At 33.7% G+C, this 23,265-nt stretch overlaps 2 protein-coding genes across 3 annotated transcripts; one reads left to right on the forward strand and one right to left on the reverse strand.

Moving 5' to 3' along the window:
• The first annotated feature begins 5,450 nt into the window (after nt 1-5,450).
• LOC121249869 (ethylene-response factor C3-like) lies at nt 5,451-6,981 on the forward strand. 2 transcript variants are annotated; one of them, XM_041148704.1, is made up of 2 exons: nt 5,451-6,457; nt 6,918-6,981. In XM_041148704.1, the coding sequence occupies exons 1-2, from the start codon at nt 5,802-5,804 to the stop codon at nt 6,940-6,942; spliced, it is 681 nt and encodes a 226-aa protein (XP_041004638.1). In that variant the 5' UTR covers nt 5,451-5,801; the 3' UTR covers nt 6,943-6,981. The 2 variants fall into 2 exon arrangements, with proteins under 2 accessions (XP_041004638.1, XP_041004637.1); XM_041148703.1 differs by having other exon boundaries at nt 5,452-6,522; nt 6,918-6,969.
• Nucleotides 6,982-13,092: 6,111 nt separating this feature from the next.
• On the reverse strand, nt 13,093-18,435 carry LOC121251187. Its single transcript, XM_041150548.1, has 5 exons — nt 18,244-18,435; nt 16,466-16,520; nt 13,877-13,929; nt 13,330-13,651; nt 13,093-13,258 (listed from the first exon to the last, which is right to left on the reverse strand). The coding sequence occupies exons 1-5, from the start codon at nt 18,321-18,323 to the stop codon at nt 13,235-13,237; spliced, it is 534 nt and encodes a 177-aa protein (XP_041006482.1). The 5' UTR covers nt 18,324-18,435; the 3' UTR covers nt 13,093-13,234.
• Between the last annotated feature and the right edge of the window lie 4,830 nt (nt 18,436-23,265).

Raw genomic sequence — 23,265 nt, forward strand, 5'->3', positions numbered from 1 at the left:
AAAACTTATTGTGGTGCAATTGGAATTTTTTGCATCTAAATTCAGGCGACGCAAAAAGAAGAAATTTGCATCGTTTTTAAAGTGGTTGCTAATTTTTGCTGCAACTAGTGCCGAACGGTTATTCGAATAGTTATTACAGCTTTTGCGGCACAATTATAATTTTTGCGCCTAAATTCGAGCAACACATAAAAGAAAATTTATTGTGGCGCAATTTGAATTTTTTGCATCTAAATTAGAGTGACGCAAAAAGAAGACATTTGCATTGTTTTTAAAGTGGTCACTAATTTTTAACGCAATTGGTGCCAAACGATTATTTGAATAGTTATTACAGCTTTTTGCGTCTGAATTTGAGCGACGCAAAAAATAAAACTTATTGTGCCGTAATTTGAATTTTTTTGCTTCTAAATTTGAGCGACAAAATATATATATATATATATATATATATATATATATATTGCGGCACAATTTTAAGTATTTACGGCTAAATTTGAGCTACGCAAAAAACTAAAACTTAATTCTATTCGTCATTGCCACGAGGGATCCCAGATTTCTCTCACAAATTTTTTTGAAACCTAACTTTGAAACCCTCCCAGTTCCGTAGAGTCTCCTTCCACCCCTATCCAAAGAGAAAGTGTGACCAACCGCTTGTTTTTCTCTCGATAGGTCTGAGTCTCGCTTTTATGTTTTTAAATTTTCAATCGTTGTTTTTAAATATTGTAGATGATTTTTAAATTGAGTCAAGTGTTTAAAATCTTGTAAATATTTTTATGAGTCCAAAATTATTTTAAGTAGGGTATTTTTAGTATTATTCCTAAATTTCAAGTATGCCTCTTTATATTTTTTGAGCCTCGAAAATAATATATTTTTAGAAAATTATTTTATTTAAATATTTTATTTCTTTAAGAGTATTATTTAATATTCCTTATTTTTTTATGTTAAAAATTCTATTTATTTAGATGGATTTATTTCTCTTAGAAATATTTATTAAAACTCATCATTTTAATTTAAGATGAAAAATATTATTTTGGGATTAAGAAAACAAAGTTGAATTTTTAAATATAGTCTCATCTCATTTTATTTTCATTTGTCTACTTCTTTTATTTAGTTTATTTTCATTCTCTTTATGTGTTTAATCTCTACCATTGGATTTATTTTCATTTGGGGCCTAGATTACTTTCCCAAAATCCTAATTTCCCCATCTCTCTCTCTCTCTCTCTCTCTCTCTCTCCCTCTCCCTCTCTTTCGGTCTTTTCTCCGCCCTCATGATTTATTTAATTATAAGAAAAAATGGATGCAAAAAAAATATATCAAAACAATCAACAACTTGATGGGTGATCTTTCCAAGATGGTATGTAGCGCATATGCTTGGGCAAATTCTGACCATTTATCAATGTAGAAATGACTAAAATATTGTAGTTTGCCACATATATTGTATGCATAGCACATACTGAAGTTGTCTATATGATATGTAGTAGAAAGCTTGTGCACAAGAACACTAAGTAGTTGCTTGATTTGGAGTGTGTTAGGTACAATTTATGTATATGTTGGTATTGTAGTTGACTCATATGTATGTGTATGTGGAAAAAAGCACAAAAAGCTACATCTTTTTGTGCATATGTAGCTTTTTCTAACTAAATGAAACTTCTATATTTTTAATTAGTTGATATAGTTCTATGTACAATCTTTGATTTTTTCTACTAGGCCTATATATGCATAATGATTGATACTTGGCAGTTATGTTTACGTTAGGTATTTCACTTACTAATTGTAAAACAAATCAACCAGATTCTCGGTCATGAGCTTCTCTTGGGAATCTTGCTCACTTGATCATCAAAAATTCATGTTGAACACTAATGTTTAATTCAAGTTTTTGATGATCGAGTGATTGATTTGAGGTTCATAAATTTTTGTATTGGTAGATCAATTTGACGGTTTGTATAAATTAAATTGAAATAATACTAACGTTTATTTAAATCATTTTTCGGAATGTGAAATCTTCCTAAAATGCAACTAATTTTTCAGTATGTTTAGCGAGCATTTATAAATTCAATATTGCTCTTTAAAATTATTTGCGACCAAAAAACAAAGCGACTGGCGACCAAAATTAATGTTTGATTGCAGCGGATTTTGTGTCTTTGCATCATTGGGGTTGCTAGAAATGTAATAAATCCATCAGTAGTCCGATGGAAATAAACTCATTTTTTGCTGTCGATTAACACTTATTTGTGACAATATAGAGTAGCGGAAAAAAGTCCATTTACGACTTTCAAGTACTTTTGCGACAGGATATATGTGACGGAAATGATAATGGATGGAAATTGGAAGCTATTTTCGTTGCTAGTGAGTTTTTGCGACAATACAGATAGATGCAAAAAAAATCCATTTACGACAAGCAAGTGAGGTTGCAACGGTATATACATGACGAAAATGAGGTTTTTTGCAATGCTATTTTGTTTTTGTGACATTGGACAGTCTTAACTCTGGTCGCTAATAGGACATTTTCCTATTGTTGGAGTATCTTTTGCATCGAAGTTTTCATCATTTAGCGTCGACAAATATAGTCACAAAAGAATTATTTTTGCATTGATACTTTATTTTGACGTGAAAAACTTTTTGGGACTTAGTATTACCAATCATATTGTGTCAATTTTCAAGTGACGCTAAAAAGCGATCACGACGCTTTGTGTGTTTTTTGTGATGCTTTTAGTGATGCAAAAAACTATTTTTCTTATAGTGATATATATATGGAATTAATTACAAGTTCAATGATATAAGAGAAAACAGTCAACTTAGGTTAATGGCCAGGAATTATCAAGGAATTTATAATATTCTTTATTAATGGGATAAGGATTATTGGCTTACCCCTCTACTCTTTTTAACTAATCAAAATATATATGTAGGGATTATATATATAAAATTAATTCCACAAAGCATTATTCCAAAATTGAATGATGCATGCAAAATTGTCATCCCCCTCCTCTTTCAAACATCTGTCAAAACAAGAAGAATATATAAAAGCAACTTAAAGAGATTACATGCATGCACTTAATTAATTAATTGCCTACCGTTGAAATTGCACGAGGGCTATTCGATATATATATATATATATTGCATATATATATATATATATATATATTCTCCTATATATAGAAAATTGCTTGAGACATAAATAGAAAGAAAAAAAAAAGCAAATTCTTTTTTGTGACTGGTGTTCTTTTAATGATAAATACAGATATATAAATTTAAATTTTGCATAATATATAGTTGCTTTAAAGAAAATATAGACTACATTAATTAATATAAAAAAAAAACATGAATTTTAAATTTGTTTAATTTTTTTTTTTTTTTAAAAAAAAAAACCTTGTCTTATGGAGCTGAGCATATCCAGGCCCACAACTTCCATAACTACTTTGTAATCAATAATGACAAAAGACAAACAATGTCTGCAACATTCTTAATGATAAAATGGATCTACAGCTTCATCTTTTATATGTCGTCGTTGAATTTAGGTATACGTACGTACGGGTTCATGCACCCCACCCAGAAGTGTTCATATTTCCATGGCCCATGCATGTCCCAGAAATTTAAATAAAATAAAATAAAATAAACCAAAACACAGAAAATATTGATATTACATATATCACAAATTCACATGGATCATGAGCTATATAGAAAGCTAACTGGCCATCATGACCACCAAACCGAAAGTGCAATGAAAATTGTATAAAAAAAATTAACACTTAATTTTACTGAAATATATCTCATGAGGTTGACTGATTGTCCTTAATTTGTTACTTTATTTTATCCTCCAAATCCACATCAGCCATGATCTAATTAATATTTTCTAGAGCTCCCTTGGAAAATTGTATTTTAATTAAGAAAAATAAAATATTAGTAAAGGTGAACATGTGGACGAAGCAAATAATATTTTCTTATTTTTTCCAAGTTTATTTAAATTTTAGAGGCTCGAGGAGTAGTATGCATGACATTGTGGGTAGGAAGCAGCCATTAATAGTCTAATAGATGTGGGGCAGCGGCTCCTTGTATTTTTGAATATTAATTTATCGATATTAAGAAATAAAGTGTCGTTTGTTTTCTTATTTTTTTTTAATTTATTTAATTATTATAATTTTTTTAAATTCTCACATCAAATAAAATAAATAATTTAATTTTTTAAAATTTTAAAATAAAATTAATATTAAAAAATATACTCTAATAATATTTTATTTAATTTTTAATTTTAATTTTAATTTCAATTCATTTTAGACAGATAAGCTGGCTCATAGGAAGGAATAAAAAAAAAAAAAAAAAAAAAGGGTCCAGGTACCATGAATCTTTGGGAACATGAAAATCATTTCACGAATAATAAACAAGGACTCTGCTACATTGATTCTCTGTAAGGCAAAAGTTTTTTTTTTTCTTTTTTTCAATATTTTTTTAAACACTTAAAATATTTTTAAAAAATATAAAAAAATCACAAATGATTCTTTAAAAGTATATATCTTATCATATTCTTGATTCTTTAATGGAAACCTAGTTTAGCTGAAAATATGAAAGAGTGGAGCAAAGAAAAAAAAAGGAGTGAAATGATTGCGGATGAATAGAGGGCAGCACGGATGGATGACTGCTGGTCTGAGTTAACACGTGCTTGATCGTGGTTTTCCATGAACTCATGTCCAGATGCAGGTCCTCTTTTTTTCGAAGTCCAAACAAGGTTGGATAAAAAAACGTTTGAATCTTGAAAATGAAAGTCCTCGATCCAGAAGAATGGACTACGTGCGTGAAAGTCCTGATCATCTTTAGTTTAGATTGCTCAAGAAAGTCACCCCAATCAAAGATAACAACACTTGAGGCTACACCATAATATCATATTCCACCTTTCTTCACCCATCTATAAGATAAGCATTATAAGCAAAAAATTCACATGATGAGTGTTCTGCAAGGCATAAACGTAGAACAAAGCCCAACTACACTACTACTACTACTACTACACAGGCACCTTCTAATTGTCATCTTCCTCTTGCTAGCTATGGCTTTTAGAAGTAGGTCGAGATTCCTTTTAGGCCTCGTTTGTTTTTAAGAAACATCTCATCTCATCTCATTTCATCTCACCTCATCATTATAACTTTCTCAAATCCTCATATAAAATAAAATAAATAATTTAATTTTTTCAAATCCCAAAACAAAAATAATATTAAAAAATATATTTTAATAATAATTTATTCAATTTTTTAATTTTAATCTCAACTCATCTCATCTCATCTCTGAAAACAAACGAGCCTTTAATTTTTTGCCTAAAAGCTAATAAATATTCAGAAAAGAATTACTGTCACTATTATGATTATGATGATTTAATTTTGGTAGGAAAAGCTAGCTAGCACCAGCAATAGATGATGGTGCTGGACAGGGCAGGCGGCAATCTTATTCATGGTGACAATCCATAACACAATAATAAAAGACGTCACCATATATGTAATAATGGGTCCAAACCTCGCCGCCATGCTCATTTGACAAACGTGCTCAAATCACCCAGCCCCCATTATCTGGACCTAGATTGTCATTTCCACTAAATTATGGTTGAGATATTGGGACATCCTCCTTTGTTCAATGATCTTACTTTCAAACTTGCTTTAATCTTTTGAGTCCTATTAATCTTCTTCTCTTTCCCATTCAAATCGTCCGTTCTTTTTTCTTTGGGCATATAAAGGCTTTGGCATTTCCAACCTTTGTCATACCAACATAGCTACAACACCAAGACCGCCCAAAAACGTTGAAATCTCCAACCCTCAATTAGTTCCACCATGGAGTCTTGCTACTTTGATCAGTACCCAAGTTCAGAATTCCCACAAGAATCATTATCACTGGATCAATCTTTCCCGTGGGATAAGCTTCTTTTCCACCACAGTTCACTTCCCTTCAACCTTGATGACTCTGAAGAAATTCTACTTATGGATGTCATAGCCAAGGGAAGTTCTACACAAACATGGGAAACAGCCAATTCCATGCAGGGTGTTGTCAAGGAAGAGGAAGTCACTTCCAATGACAAAGAAGCGGCAAATCACAAGAAAGAGAAATCCTATAGAGGGGTTCGGCGGCGGCCGTGGGGAAAGTACGCGGCGGAGATAAGGGATTCAACAAGGCATGGAATCCGAGTATGGCTTGGAACCTTTGACAGTGCAGAGGCAGCTGCTCTAGCATACGACCAGGCTGCATTTTCAATGAGGGGAACCTTGGCTGTGCTCAATTTTCCGGTGGAAGTGGTCAGGGAGTCTCTGCAAGACATGAAGGATGGGAATTATGAGGAGGGCTGCTCACCTGTGGTGGCACTCAAGAGGAAGCACTCCATGAGAAGAAAATCCATGTCTAGGAAAAGTAAAGGGAAAGAAGAGATGATGAGGCCACAGAATGTGGTGGTTTTGGAGGACTTAGGAGCTGAATATTTGGAGGAACTTTTGAGGTTGAGCCCATCTCAGAATTCCTGTCTTCAGTGAATCTCTCTCTCTTTCATCTTCATTTCTTCATGTAATTCCTTTGCTTGTTCCTTCTTCCTTTTTTTTTTTTTTTTTTTTTTTTCAATTTCTATTATATCTGTTTGATTATCAAAATCAATTTTGTCAAGATTTTGGGAGTTTCAATATGGGTTAGAAGGAGTCCTAATCAATCCCGTTGCGTGTAAAGTTGAAAAGATGGGATTGTAATCAATTGCATTATCTTGTCTACCTCAATTATTGCAGTATAAGATATTGCTTGAAAATTTGTTCATATTTATTTAATGGAATTACTTTGCTTTTGTGTTTACAACTGGTCTAAGTAATTCCCACAAATTTCATTTTACTAGAACCAAAAAGAGGACAAAAAAAAAAAAAAAAAACCTATTAACAGAACATAAAGCATATTTTGTTGTATTTTTCTTTCAGGTTTCCTGCTGGCAGTATGTGGTAGCTTTTGTGGATTACGCAGAACTTTTGGAGTTTCAAGGAAGTATTTTGTTTGAAAAAGAAAAGGCATGGTCCTCCCTTTAATTTATAGGGTGAACAACTTCTGTTGGTAAGACATAAACAAAGCAGGACAACTAATAAACACAATGCCCAGAAAATAAATATTTAAGCATCTTATGTTTTTTACCCAACAACTTGTGTTTTTTCGTTTTCTATGGATAAATTAGGTTTGGATGTTGTAATGAGTTGAGTTGAATTGTGAATAATAATATTTTGTAGGTCTCGTTGAAATGGGTTTACTTTTTTTGGGGTGATATGAGTGTAATTTTTTAAGTTGAAATGTATGAAATAGATTGAGATGAGTTTAACTTTTTTATAAGAAGTTAAAAAGGTAATAGATCTCATCAATAATTAGTTTAAAATGAGTTAGATTTAGTTCGGATCTAGAGCCTCTTCCCTTTATCTTAGGGCTATTCCATGTGAACAGAATGTCACCATTAAAAGGAGAAATGTAAGAGAATTTATTTGATTTGCTTAAATATCCTCCCTTTTTTATATATCCATATAAAGCTCAACCCATTTCAACCATTCAGAATGTTTGAGTGTTTCTTGGGGTGGTTCAATCAATTAATATTTACATGCAGAAATCTCATCAATGTTGAGTCTCAGGCATCAAATCTTGCCCACCCAGCATTAGTGTGATGGCTCCTCTCCAACTTTCCTTTCTAGTAATTTAGATATCAATCAAAAGCTTCCGAAATATGCATGAAAGAACAAAATAGAAAGAGCTCCAAGTCCAAAGATTTCAAAGATTTCTTCTTCTTAAAAAAAAAAGAAAAAAAAAAGAAAAAGAAAAAAAAAGAAGTCCAAAGATTTCAACCCATTTTATTGATCCTTGGATTTGACAGAAAGTAGAGTTGACCCACCAAAAAATAAAACTCAACATTCCATATATGGTAGTGGCACCTACTACCCAAATGGGGTAATATGTGTCTAATATTGTCAACATAAAGCTTATTAGTGTTCAGATTGCTTTATGTCCCCCGTATGATTAACACAAAATGCCATGTAAAACAGACTAAAACAGAGGCTGTCTATTACATTAAAGGAAAAAAAAATACATTTTTTACCCTTAATAACGAGCATACTATTTCTATTTTGCATCACAAACTATCAAAATTTAACACATTACATCCTCAACTATCGAACAACATACTTGCTAATTCTCGCTATCAAAATAGATTTTTTAAAAAAAGTGACGTGGCACATTCTGAATTATTGGGTTTTAACTTAGAATGCAGGTTGAAAGTTTGTGGTAGCTTGAGTGTGTAATGTATTGCATTTGGTAGCTTGGGATTTAAATATTAATGGAGAGACAAGGGTTTTAATAGGCTCATCTTAACCCATTGAAGCTTAAAACCATGTCAGTTTTGCTTTGCGTGTGTTTTAGAACTATGTTTAAAAGAAGGATGAGAAGATATGGGACATATTGTTGGGTTTGTGGAACCTAGTTTTATGAGCTGAGAAAATGCTAGACAGAAAGTTTGCTCGATGTTTGTCCGACAGGGTGCTCGAGCAAAACTCAGATAGAGAGTTCACACAAGTCTACCTTAATAGGTTACTCGAGTGAATATCAGACAGAGAGTTCTCTCGAGACTCTCTCAACAGGTCATTCGAGCGAATAACCTAAAAATTTATTTTTCTAGGATTCTTGCCGCATGCCTATATATATATATATGTAATTATATGTTTTGAAATTAATGTTGAGCAGTGTGAAACATAGAGAAAAAGAAAGAGAGAGGCAGCCCTTATGTGTGTGTGTGTGTGAGAGAGAGAGTTAGAGAGAGAAAGTGAGGGAGGGACGTTGTATTGCTCCACAATGTATTCCTAATTGTTTTTGAATAAAATCTTCTATAGCGTTGTGGATGTAGGCATGTTGCTGAACCACATAAACCTTGTGTCATGTGATTGTGTGATTGTTTATTTTTCTCGTTGCCTGTTTCTTGTCTGTAGCATCGTTGGTAAGAATTTAGTGAGTGTTTTTCCCAACAACTGGTATCAAGAGCCAATGTTCGGGTCTAAAGAGAGAACGATGGTCAGAGACGAAGTGAAGGTTGAATCAAGAAGTTTGACAGCACAAACTTTGGGTACTGGAGGATGTAGATAGAGGACTACCCATATGGGAAGAGACTACAGGCCTGGTTTGTTTTCACAACACTTCTCAACTCATTTCATCTAATCATTACAAATTTCTCAAATTCTTACACAAAATAAAATAAACAATTCAACTTTCTCAAATTTCAAAATAAAAATAATATTAAAACAATATACCCTAACAATATTTTATTCAACTTTCAACTTTTATCTCAACTCATCTCATCTCATTTGCGAAAATAAACCAGGGCACATCTTCCATTGTTAGGGAAGAAGCCGGACAAGATGGAGAATACTGACTGGAACTTGTTAGATCAATAGGTCTAGGGGTGATACGGCTCACCTTGTCGAGATCAGTTGCACATAATGTTATCAAGGAGAAGACCATAGTGAATAACAAGGTGCAGCTGATGAACAAATTGGTCAACCTCAAGATGGTAAAATGTACGTCTGTTGCCCAACATCTGAATGAGTTTAACACTATCACAAACCAATTGTCGTTTGTCAAAATTAAGTTTGATGATGAGATTTGAGCATTGATAATTTGATTCTACTAGCATCCTTGTCGAATAGTTGGGAGGTCATGAAAATGGCTATGAATAATCTGTCGGTAAGATGAAGTTAAATTATGACGATATCCAAGATCTGATTCTTGTTGAGCAACTGCGCAAAAGAGACTCTGGTGAGATCTCAGGTTCGAGTTCTACCCTGAACATTAACACTCAGGGCAGGGGACATAACATGTCAAAATCCAGGAACATGAGTAAGAGCAAATCAAGATATGGGCAACAAATCACTTGCTAAAATTGTGGCAAAATAGGCTACATCAAAAGGGATTGTCAGAATCCAAAGAAGACTGAGGATGACACTATGAACGTAGTGACTAAAGAGATACAAAATGCTCTATTTCTTGTAGTGCAAAGCCTAGTTGATGATTGAATGTTGGATTCAAGGGCTTCATTCTATTCACTTCACACCGAGAGATCATGCAGAACTATGTTGCTAGTGATTTTGGTAAGCCACACATGACTAATGGAGAAGCACTAGATGTAGTATGAGTGGAAGATGTGCGCATCACACTCCCAAACAAGAGTGTATGGACTTTACAGAAAGTCAGACACACTCCCGAGTTTAAGAAAAACATAATATTTATGGGACAACTTGATGATAGTTATCATTTAGTAGTCTTTTTGGGAGGTGCGTGAAAGGTCACGAAAGGTGCGATGGTCTTGGCTCATGGTTAGAGAACATATACAATGTATTTTACATCCAGATCTAGTGATGTGCTTGATAATACAGAGTTGCGACACAGTAGGCTTGATCACATGAATCGGGAGGGAAATACACTTTTGAATGTGAGGTTAGGGAAGCAAAATGGGGCCAATTTTGCAATTCCTCATGAATATGAAAGCCTAGGGAAGGTTTCTGAGACCACGATGCGAAGCATACGTGTGAGAGACGAGGATAAAGCGTCTAGTGATCTAGGGTCATGTACACCTACATTTGCTGCTAGCATGGTTTCCAGGATAATTAGACCTCCATAGTTAGGGGGTGAAAAACGGCCATATTGGTGCGGTTTTTGACAACAATCGTCGTCGATAGATGGAGGTCATTTTCATAGAAGAATCAACCGAACCAGTCGATGGGGAGGAAAAATACCAACTGTACCAATTCAGGCAGTTCTCGATGTCGTCTGGGAGATGGAGAGAGAGAGAGAGTTGCAGTCTAAGAGAGGAGAGAGAGAATGAGAGAAATCGGAGAAGAAGATGGGAGAAGGAAGGAGACGAGGTAAAATCAAACAACGCCGTTTGACTTATATTCTTTTTTAATACATTATATGTAAAACAATATCGTTTGATTTAATACCAAACGACTTCGTTTCACTTATATATATATATATTTTGCATCTGTTACATGTAAAACGACGCCGTTTCACTTAACTGAACTAGCCGACACCTGTTTTTTGCTTAAGTGAAACAGCGTCGTTTTACCTATGATAAATATAAAAAAATATATATCCGGTCAGCTAACTCAATGGTTTAAAATAGGTTCGAACCAAAACCAAACTAGCCGACGTCGTTTCTATACTTTGGCAGTTAGTTTGACTTGGTAATGGCCGATTTGGCCATTTTTGTACACCCCTATCTTCAGTATTCACCTACCTCGAAGTATATCTTGATGATTAAAGGTGGTGAACCACAGAGCTACAGTAAAATCTTGCGAGATGGGAGATTGAGTAAGTGGGAGTTAGCTGGAAATAAGCTAACTGGATTTACGGGGAGGAAGTAGATACTGCACAAAAGGTGGGAATGTCAGCTAAAGACTGAACAAGATGGCAGCAGCAAGTGAGATCAATTACCCAAGTCAGAGAATGGGGTCTCAGCTATTGGTTCTCTGATGTGTGCCAAGGTCGGTATGAGACCAACAATTCCCAGTGCAGTCGAAGTATAGAGTTATCCTGCAGAGTGTTGACTGTGGGCACTACATGTGAGGAACTGAAGTCGTGCACGATTTCAGTTGGTCTTCTAACTTGAAGACAGGAACTGTGAGCTGTAGAGTGTGAAGGTCTTTTGCTAGAGACAGTGGTTAATGGTTGTGGTTGAACCAGTCTCCAAGTGGGAGATTGTTGGGTTTGTGGAGGCTAGTTTTATGATTTGAGAAAATGCCAAACAAAGAGTTCGCTCGAAGTTCATGCGATAGGGTGCTCAAGCGAAACTCAAGACAGAGAGTTTGCTTGAGTTTCACGCAACAGGTCGCTTAAGCGTCGGATAGAGAGTTCGCTCGAAACTCGATCGATAGGTTGCTCGAGCAAATAACCCAAATTTTATTTTTCTAGGGCTCTGCCACATGCCTATATTTATGTAATTATATGTGCTTTGAAATTAGTGTTGAGCAACGTGAAACAAAGAGAAAGAGAGAGGCAACCTTGTGTGAGAGAGAGAGAGAGAGAAAGTGAGGGAAAGACATTGAATTAGTAGTGCATTCCTACTTGTCTCGGAATAAAATCCACTTCAACTTTGTGGATATAGGCATGTTGCCGAATCACGTAAACTTATCTTGTATGATTGTTTATTTTTCTCATTATATGTTACTCTTGGATAGCACCCGCTTCGGTAGAAATTTCTCCATATAGGCTATGGTATGGGGGAAGAGAAGTGAGATCTACCGATTGATTTGATATTAGATGAGCGGCCGTTACTTGTCTGTAGTATCGTTGGTAAGAACTTGGTGGGTGTTCTTCCCAAAACATATTGCCAATGCTGCTATCAAGTAAAGTTTAAGCATCGTATATCATTTTCGATCTTTATCGCTTTGCTATGTTGAATTGTAATGACCTCGCGCTAACTAGAATAATTATAACTACATTAATTGTAAGATCTAATTTATGGAATGCGACGGTGCCATTTGCATAATAAGTAAAAATGAAAGTTAAAAGTTGAATAAAACATTATTATAATTTTAGAATTTGAAAAAATTGAATTGTTTATTATATTTTGTATAAAAATTTAAAAAAATTCTAATAATTAAATGAGATGAGTTGAAATCACTCTTATATCCAAACCGGGCATGTCATAGATCCCGGAGTTTGCTATAGATGTATGACCAAAAAGCACAATATAATGAAGTGTAAACAAATCAAGTTCAAGTGAATGGTTAAATTTCATTTGTCTTATTTTTAGCTAACATGAGTCGAGCATATCACCCGATTACATTTTATATTCTCAAGTTGCTCATTTATTCGAATTCGAACTTATTTGTGAGCTACTTAATTTTGACGAAATAAATTATTTATATTTATCTTATAACTTTATTTACAAACTTTTATAAATCAACTTTGAGCTTTTGTAATATCTTTATATAATTTGTATGTGTGCATATATAAATGATTATATTTATAAAGAGTTAAACAGCATGTATCATGTTAGCAACATAATATTTTCTTGTCGTTCTAAAATGGTTTATATTCTCATTGAAAAGTTAAAAATAATACTACAAGAAGTAATAAATATAAACTGCACTGTGAAGAATATGTGGTTAATGGTTCATACACACAAATAATATCATTCTCGATTACTTGCAAATTAAGCCATCTAAATGAATATTCAGCCATAGAATTACAACATGCACAACTAGAATAAACACTATACAAAAGAATAGCCAATTATACAACCACAAAAAAGAAAAAGAAGAAGATGAAACTGTGAAAGAAGATTGACAGTCCTTAGGCAGGAATAGTCACTGGTGGCTCCACCGGTGTTCTCAAATTCCAGTAAATCATGGTACCAGACAATGTAATAATTAGGGCTTCCTGGATCCACCCAACTAGACGGAGCAGCCTTCGTTCTTCTATTGCTAGTCTATGGGAAATCAGCTGTGACATCTCAATCAATAGAATAAAAATCATGGAACCAATTAAAAGCATTAAGATCAAAAGTGCCCTCTCCTCCTGGTTCATGGGTTCATTGTGGATGGAAACATAAAATATTTCTGAAATGAAGATGGAGAATCCGACAAGGAGTTTGATATTTGGAATGAAACTGACCCTTCTTCGAACTGTTCTGCATATAAAACAACATTAAAATTTTAGTGATACATTGGTTCGTACACAAAACCTCGTGCACATATGAAAAGAAATTGTGAAATAACTAAAGCCAGACATGAGCAAGTGTTCCATTGCAATCTTAAACACCAGGCCAACTATCGCATTAACACGTTAATTTGTTTGTTTTACATAGAATTTTGTGTTAATCTTATGGGGACATAAAAGAAAGAAGAAAACAAACCTGGGATGCCTCAAAGTGAGAATGATAACATCTCCATGCATAGGATCAGAGATCTGTCATTTTAGGAACTAATATATCTTAGAAATAAAATCCTAACAATAAAGGACAGATATCAACTAAGCCACTTATTTGGTTTTCATCCATACAAACAGAGGATTGCACAAATAGATCCGCTCAGAGGAAAAGCAATACCTCTAAGAGCATTCTCATTGGATTAGCTAAAAGCTAAATCCACTGAGAATTTAGCTATTGAACCATAAAATGTATCACATTAGAATAGCTATATTCTAAATATTTGGAATATAGCTACAGTAACTTCTAAAGTAATTTCCAAATTTGAAAAACACCGTTTATTCATCAAATCCATTTTATATGATTTGTTTCTCTCTCCTGAGGTCTCCATCAATGTCTATCTAGTTTCTATTTTTAACCTATAATTTAATTAGAATATGATTACTAATTAATGTATAATATTATAAATAGTAAAGTATGATAAAATAAATAATTTCATAATTAAAAAAAATAAAATATTTTTGAAATTATTAATTACTCATGAATAAATGGATAATCCAATGTAGAGATTTAATATGAATAGTCAAAGTCAAATTCATCTTTTATTATTTTATTGTCATATAATGAAAAAATGGCTATTCCAATGTGGAGACTTACGTGAATGGAATAGCTAAAAGCTAAATTCATCTTATATTCATAAAAAATGTACTTTAACTTTAGCTAATGAGAGTACTCTTAATCCTCTTGATTAAAAGAAACCCATATAATGTCAAAATGTTAAGCTCCATTTTCAATGATGCATGGTAGTTAATTTTTGAACAAAAATATGTATTGACTTTAAACAATGTTTTACAAAAAGAAAAGACCAAACAAATATTTTGTTTTCTTTATCGGAGGATCGTGCACAAATGGTCATGGTTAAGTACCGCCAAAAAACTCAGCATTCATCAACCGGGTCGACAGATGCAATATCTGAAGTTCAAATCTATCCATGAGTCCCATACGGATCCAAGAAAAGCTGTCAACAAGCATATTGCTCTCACTAATGAATGAATCTTCATGAAGGCGAACTCCATTCTGTATGCACCAAGATAAATGTGGCCTTACGGAAATTATACTTGGTCAAAACACATGACTGCTATGGTATTTAATCATGCGCAGTGGGGATCAGTAAGTTCCATGAAAATGAAGTCTAACAGGTCTTCTTAAACTACTAACATATTTATTTCATACCAACAAGATTGGAGAAAAGAAGAAAGAAAAATTAAAAAAATAATTAAAAATGCATATAATAAAAGCCGTGTATTAGAGAGATTGAGCAGACAAAAGAAGCATCTTAAAAACTTAGCAATGGTGTTGGTGAGCAATACACATAAGAGTAATATAATCGTTCCATATAAATATCCCATGAAAACACACCATCATTGTTCAAGATGTCTGATTAGAATCAGTGAACAGTGAGATGAAAATAGAGATTGATGAAAAAATGGCCGATATATAGCATATGAAAAGATACTGAAACAGGAGGACAGAGAACATGTGAGACATTATAGTTTTACATATTTCATTCTGCATATATTAATACCAAGTGAAGAATGTGGATAGGGTCAGAATGGTTGAAGTGTAACCTTATTATCTAGGCATTGATCATTGTTCTAACGTTACAAGTCTTGAGTTTAAAATGCAAGGAGCTGAGTCATATGTTGGTTCAGTTATAACAACACCTAACACACACCCAACCCACATAAGGTCCTTTTTTGTTCAAAGTAAATCCATCATAAAGATGCCTAGGAGGCACCAGCCAAGTACACAATAGTACACAAGGGTAGACACAAATCAAAGTGCATAATCTATAGCATAGATGATATTGATTTAGTAGTTACATTGGGCAAGCTTGAAGCAATTATCTGATAACTATTTTCTGTTCTTAAAAAAAACAGAGAGAAGAAAAAGGAAAAAGATTTGAGTTTTTTACACTGCTAGATTTCTTCTGTTTCCATTTGAAAGAACTTTCTTTGCGAGTTTCTTTTTATTTTCTGAAAACATTTTTTAAAATCTATTTTTAAACCACGACCTACACTCTTAACTAATTAATGGTGCCTTACTTTCTACTCAAAGATAACCAGATTTCCAAAACATAAGTTATCCTTTCCCAAACTAGGAAGCATGGTCGATTGTATTGTATATAACTGTATGGGTTACATCAAAGCTCATGATCTATCTAAAAGATGAACCCTTAAACACAGCTATGGGGTGGGGAAAATGAACAAGCATTAACTCCCTGGGTATATGCCTAAAATCCAGATATAAAGATCCTGAACTTCCACTCAACTATATGTTTTTAGAAATCAAGTATAGAACAAAAAAATCAAGATAAAGAATGTGAAAAAAATGAAATTGTTAAAAAAGAATGGAGAGAAGAATCAAACAGTTTTAGATATTGTAATAACAGTGAACAAGTCATAAAAAAAATCCTAATTAGTTGAACTGGCATTGAAATATCAGAAAATTCAGAAGAACTGAAAGAAGAGCTCCAGTGTCTTTAATAATTTAAAGAAATTGAAGTAGAGCACAGACCTGAAGAAGCATGTTGGCTGGATCTATTGCTTTGAGAAGGTTTACGACTTCGGATCTGAATTTAATCAGTGAAAGGTTTATAAAGATCCTTCTACACAAAACGGGAGAGAGAGAGAGAGAGAGAGAGAGAGAGAGAGAGAGAGAGAGAAGCAGAGTGAAAAGTTTCCGAACTTGTCCAGAGCAGTCATCCAAATCATCGATATAGCAAATATTGGAGTTCTTGGGGTGTCACAACATAGTCAAGTTAAAAGAAAAAATTACTAGTGAAGTCTCTTGGTTTTAAATCCTTAAATGCAAATGAAACCATATGATTTTTCAGCATATGTCTCTTCCATACCAACTCAAATGCATAAATTCTGGTCCACAACCCATCCCTGAATTTGGACCAAATCAAATTCAGGATTTAAAGGTTTTCCAAGCTATGAAATTGATTTCAGGGCGAGAATACTAACAAACCTTCCAAATGCATCACAAGTATGCACATTGGATTGAAGCACTAAAGTAATGCCAGGTTGAAATCAACAGTAGAATTATAGGTTTTAGATCTACACGTTAATTGAGTCAAATGCTGTCAACCAAATATCTACTATCTTGTGACAGACAGCATATGTGAGAGAATATCACTTGAACGACATTTGAAAGCAGAAGAGGAATTCACCAATCACTTTCGCATATATGGAAATCACCTCTCTCTAATGTCAACTGGGAGATATATACACATTACACAGAAAATTGACATTTGACAGCTACCACTTTCATGTATACAGCAATAACTTGTTTTGATAAGCATGTATACAGCAATAACATCCCTGTGACTTCAGAATTAATGCAATTAATCAGCAGCTAGCAAGCTCCGTGACAGTGTATAAATAAATCACACCTCATGACAGATAGACACCAACCAATCAATGAACAACACAATTCAAACTTCTCAACTTGCCTCTTTTGCCTCATGCATCCTATCTGAGCAACCTAGCCTGTCCCACTGGCGTCTCATGATAGTCTCCTGCTGGTAATTGCATCATCCAACAACCTTTTCCACTCAGCTGACATCTCACTAGTTCACCACCAGCTTGCTACAGTGTCAACCCATCCGGCAACCTTACCTCACTCTGCCAAAATCTCACCAATTTCTCCAGAGTATACTCTTCATGGAGATCATAAACTTGCCAATGTCCCCATAACAGACCTCCACCAACATCTTGGTGCTTGTGTCAGCTATCGACCAAGAATATTTCGTTTGATGTTGTTGGTATTCGAAGGATGCAGTTTCTTTATCTTAATTCCCTTGTACTCCAATCTAAATCCCATCAAAATTAAATATATTAAACAGCATTTTAATTCACAATCCTAATTGGTGAAATTATAAAGCCTCCGCTAAGAACTCCCTCTCCTTCTCCACACAATCCTCTCCTAAATTCACACCAGACTAAAACACAATCTTTCAACCTTACAAGATGGTTTTTTAGTGAATTAGTTCAAAATTCCCATTTCCCAGTGCTATCAGTCATGTCCTAGTATTCCATAACGTCCGGCGACCAATTACGATAGCAAATTTTGACAAAACACTTATACCACAAAGTAGTTTTCGGATTTCACTAGCACAAGACAACGTTTCAAGAAAACTCAAAGCGGGCAAAGCAATCCCAACTTTGATCGAGAAGGAACCAAGCAATTCATACAATCACAACACAAGATATCCACTTTAAGAACATACACTTACATACATCCACACATACACATATACATACAATAAATACATATATATGGGTTTTCACCTGCAAATAATTTTGTTCATCTTCTGCTGCTTCTGCTGATCCATTTCCTTTGTCCGTTCAGAGTCGTAAACGGCTTCCATTGTTTGTGTTGCGCGAGAGAGAGAGAGAGAGAGAGGTGGCTAAACACACAACTCCGATTTTACCCTCATTATTTTAGGGGCAGTACACAGCTATTGCTGACAGTAAAATAGTTAATTGTAATTTCATTACTTGAAATGACCCAAGTATCGTTTTTTTGTTCATACATACGTGCACGGCCATATGGGCCTTTTGAAATCCATCTTAGACCCAAAAATCTCCACATGATAGCCCCTGTGGTTGTAATCAGTTGCCAACAAGACAACGAGACATGCTTACATATTTTTTGACCCAATACCACACTAGTAAAGGTCCGATATGACCTTGTGTTAAAAATTGTTAGAGCGCCCAACGTCTTTTTAAGTTTTTGTCTAACTCAAGAATCTCAGGTGCAAGATAGATAAATATATACATATATATATATATATGATCTTTTATTACTCATTTAATATTGCTTTAAATATTTATATTGGTAACAATAAATGTTATAGAGCCCACTTTATATACCTTTCTCTCCCACAAAAGGCCATCTAATCTCGGCAAGAACTTGAGAGGATATTTTCCAAAAAAGAGTTTGGACAACCTTCCCAGATCATGAATATATAATTTTTTCATCTAATCATTATCTAATAATTATAATTTTTTCAAACTTTCATACAATTAAACACAAAAAAAAATCCAACTTTCTTAAATCTCCAAAAAAAAAAATTAATATTAAAAAAATATTTTAACTTTATAAATTTTTTATTCAACATTTTCTCTCTTATTTTTTAAAATTCCGTAAAACATCTTAACTCAAATCATTTCACTACTATTCACAAACTATTTCACAAATATTTATAAATTTTTCATCTCATCTCAACATCCAAACGAGATTTTATGGTGTTTATATATAATTCATTGTCCTCCGGTTATTTTGGATCATAATCCTTTATATGCTTGTAGAATTGTCTACTCAAAATAATTCAAGCATTATGTTTTCTTTATTCTTTCTCTGATCTCTCTAGATCTGCCTAGAAACACAACTATTATCAGATTACTTTATTACTATTTACAAATTATATGATATTTCCTCTAGCATTCGAACGGAGCCGCAAGGTCCTTTGGATGCTAAGAGAATCTCTTTCCCTACCTTTCTTGATTCATTGCTTTCCTGCATATTGCTAGTATGGGAGTTCAATTTTATCACATGGGTTTAAATCCTCATCCTCTATGCAGAGACCTGAAAGATAATATTTAGGAGATGTGCATGCTTACAACACTTCCACAAAGACATAATTCAACCTCAAGCCGTCATGATAACACCTCTCATGCTTCCTGCATGGCATTATAAGTAGCATCACCCGAAGCGGGTTGGAAACTTTCATCCTAAAACTAACAGAATAAAAGCCATGCTAAGGGCTTTGTTCTAACCCGCTAAGAAGGTTTCACATATTTCATTCACAAACACACACCCAGAAACTGTCATATAGTCTAGTCGGTTCAGTGTTACAAAATGGGTTAAGTACTCATTAATGTGTGTATTGTGAAATAAAAAGAAAGAAATTAAAAGAGCATATGATCAGCAAGAGGAAATAAAGAGAGATGAACGTAGGAATCGTAAATATATGTGCTTGCCAAGTTGCCATTTGCAACATAAGAAAACATACAGATACAGTGAAAATGACATGTAGCGGCACCAATTAAACTCACTCGATCAACGTCTTTTTATATCATATATATTAGAAAGTTCATTGCACTCAATGACGACCATACAATTCAGGTAGGCTAAAAATTAAATCATTACCTTTTAATTATAATTGATTATTTTGCACTGCATAAGAGTTTATTCACTTTTCTTAATTTGGAACATGCACCCTAATTATTTTGTCTGATCATTTCACCACTATATATATAATTAGCCATTTGGTTGGCTGAGACACATCCAACTCACCCATTCGTCAATCCTCAACGTTTTTTTCTAATTAATTTGTTCTGAGCACTACTATATTTAGCCACTTGTAGATCACTGACACATCCACTTCACTCATTCATCAGCCATTGTGTTATTATTATTATTATTATTATTTCTGAGTAATATATATGTGATATTTTTAGTGGTCTCACTGTTTTTGCTAAGTAACATTGCTTTCTAAGCAGCTCTCTCTAGCCAGCTCGCATTAATAAAAGTTCACATCCTTTTTCAGTGGACAAAAATATCAGAAGGTCTTGGGGCCGACCATGCACTAGGGGTGGTAATATGTGACACGACTCGTTAACCCAACACGAACACGACAGGATAAAAGCGGGTTAGAGTTTAACCTTAACGGATTCGGGTCAAAACGGGTTGACCCGTTAAGACACGATTGCTTAACGGGTTGATAATGGGTCAACCCGTTTTGACCCGTTATGACCCGTTATGAAAGTTAAAATTACAATTATACCCTTATACCTAAAAAATAAAATTGTTGGGATTTTAATTTCGATATTTTTATTGTTTAGATTGTAATTTTGCACTTGGAGTTAGTTTTATATTTTTTTTATAGATATTGTGATTTTAACATTTATATAAAAATATGCTAAACTTAACTAGATCAAACGGGTTAATTTTGGGTCTGTTCAATCCATTTACATAAATGGGTTGACACAACACGACCCATTATGTTAATGGGTCGTGTTAGGGTTTGAGATTTTGACACGATAAGCTTAACGGTTAACGGGTCGGGTTAGTGTTGACCTATATAGTATAATATGCATGTCTTGACACGACACGAACATGACCCGTTAACACGATTTGATACCCCTACCATGCACCATGATCATATTCTTCTATGGCTCATGTTCTGACTGATCCACAGTATTTTAATGGTCCACTATAACCATTATACTACATGAATATTGATCCTCTCTCTTTCTTGGATGAGATAATGTTTGATATTTCAGCAGGTAATCCTTTGTTTCGGTCCTTGAACGAGTGATTAGTTTCATTCATCAGAAACATGAAACTGCAGCCTTGAATCTTTCCAACTGTCAATGTATTTCAAAGAAGAGAAGTGATTGAAATGGGGATGAATCAATCTCTTGGGAAGGATTCGCTGAATTTGCTGTACTGGAAAGCTTGTTGAAGAACCATATATATAGCTTGAATTTCTGTCTGCTTATACTTATATATATATAGTTTGGTGGTCCATGGGTCTCAACTCCCAATCGACAGTTTGGTTTATTGATTGGATGGCTTGAAGAGCGCATCCTATCACCTTGTTCTATTATGTTTTCCTGTCCTGGTTTGGATGAATATGAATATAGGACACCCTGCAACTTTTGGAGATTAATTCAGTGTACTTGTCCTTGTCGAGTTACAACAATACGAGCGCAACTTGGACCATGTTTTTTCACAAACAAAGCACAATCCATTGTACCAACAATATTATTTTCCCAGAGAGAAAAACCCAACACATATAGGAACTTTCCAGGAACCGCAGGTAATACCAAATGCCAACTTTGCTTGTACAAGTTAGAAAGAGACTAGCAAAACAAATTAAGAGACTCCAAGTGAGGTAGGCTATTGCAGTTATGGAAGTTGGTACTGTTCATCTTCATCACTTTCTTTGTGCTCCCCACTATGCAGTGGGCTAGGCAGCCATTGAGTGCAGGTTCAAACAAAAGCAAATTTCTCTTATCTCATATCCAACTTCAGATTTTTTTTTTTTTTTCTTTTTTTAGAGATCAAACAGGAACTTCTTCAATATATATAGGGTTTTGATCGATTCAAGGTGCTGATCAAGACTTTTAAAGATTGGTAAGATCTTAGAAGCTTCACTTTAAACCATGGCCCTTGAGATTGGACTTCCAACAGTGATTAGCAACCTTTTTTTTTCCCAAGAGCACATGGCCGGATGTAACCATCATGGTATGCGGTGGCTGAGAAAAGAGACTTTTTTTATGCAATTTATTTGTCTTTAGAATTAGACCACTTTGAAGAGAGACCAACACAAGTTGTCATGATTTTTTGTCCATTTAAGTCTTATATTAATGTGCCCCCGCCCAACTTCTTCTAGCTAGCCAGCCTAGAAACTGCTCTTTTATTTTATTCCTTTAGGTTTACAGCTTCTTTGGTGTTTTTAAAGTCAATATACTACTCCATTATAATTAGGTTTCCAACTATATATATATATATATATATATGCTGATTTAATTAGTATTTCTTTTTCCTAAGTTGGGAATATCATGATGGTCATCACGACTTACATCGGTCCAAAATTAAAAATGAAAAAAACAATATATAAAAAAATAATAAAAAGGAAAAAGGTGAAAGATGGAGCCATAGAAAGGAGGTTGAGCTTTGACCCTTGGATTCCATCTATCGGTACGTCCCAAGTTTTTAATCAATGGGTTGCCATTGTTTTGTCTCTTTACTTAAGGGAAACAATATATATTAATTATATATATGTACTGAACGCTGCAACTCGATGGATCATCAAAATTAGCGTTTCGTCCCCTCTACGTACTGTTTTTCTTTTTTAATTAGGTGTTATTCGGAATAACTTATTCCTTTCCAACAATATTGCATGGCAAATTAGCCTTTGATCGAATGTGAATAATTGTTTTCCAATATTAAATTATATATACCATCATTTTTATAATTATTTATATAATTATCATATATATATTTTATATATATATATATATATATATATACTCATTTTAAAGCGTGATTGTATAAATAATTATGCGTGTATCATTATTCTTGTTTTCCTCTATGATAATTAATGATACTGTTAATTAAAGTTGTTATTCTTAGTTACAATAATTTAATAACAAATTATTTAAAATATACCGCATCATAAATTACTAAAGTAATTAGAAATTATAAAATTTAAAATAAAAACAATATTTCTTTTTTCTTTTTTTAAGATGCGGCCAGCTTTTGTTTGCATTACATTTTGTCATTTTATTTTTTACCAG

The sequence above is a fragment of the Juglans microcarpa x Juglans regia genome, chromosome 2D (genome assembly GCF_004785595.1).
Source record: "Juglans microcarpa x Juglans regia isolate MS1-56 chromosome 2D, Jm3101_v1.0, whole genome shotgun sequence".
Taxonomy (NCBI): Eukaryota; Viridiplantae; Streptophyta; class Magnoliopsida; order Fagales; family Juglandaceae; genus Juglans; species Juglans microcarpa x Juglans regia.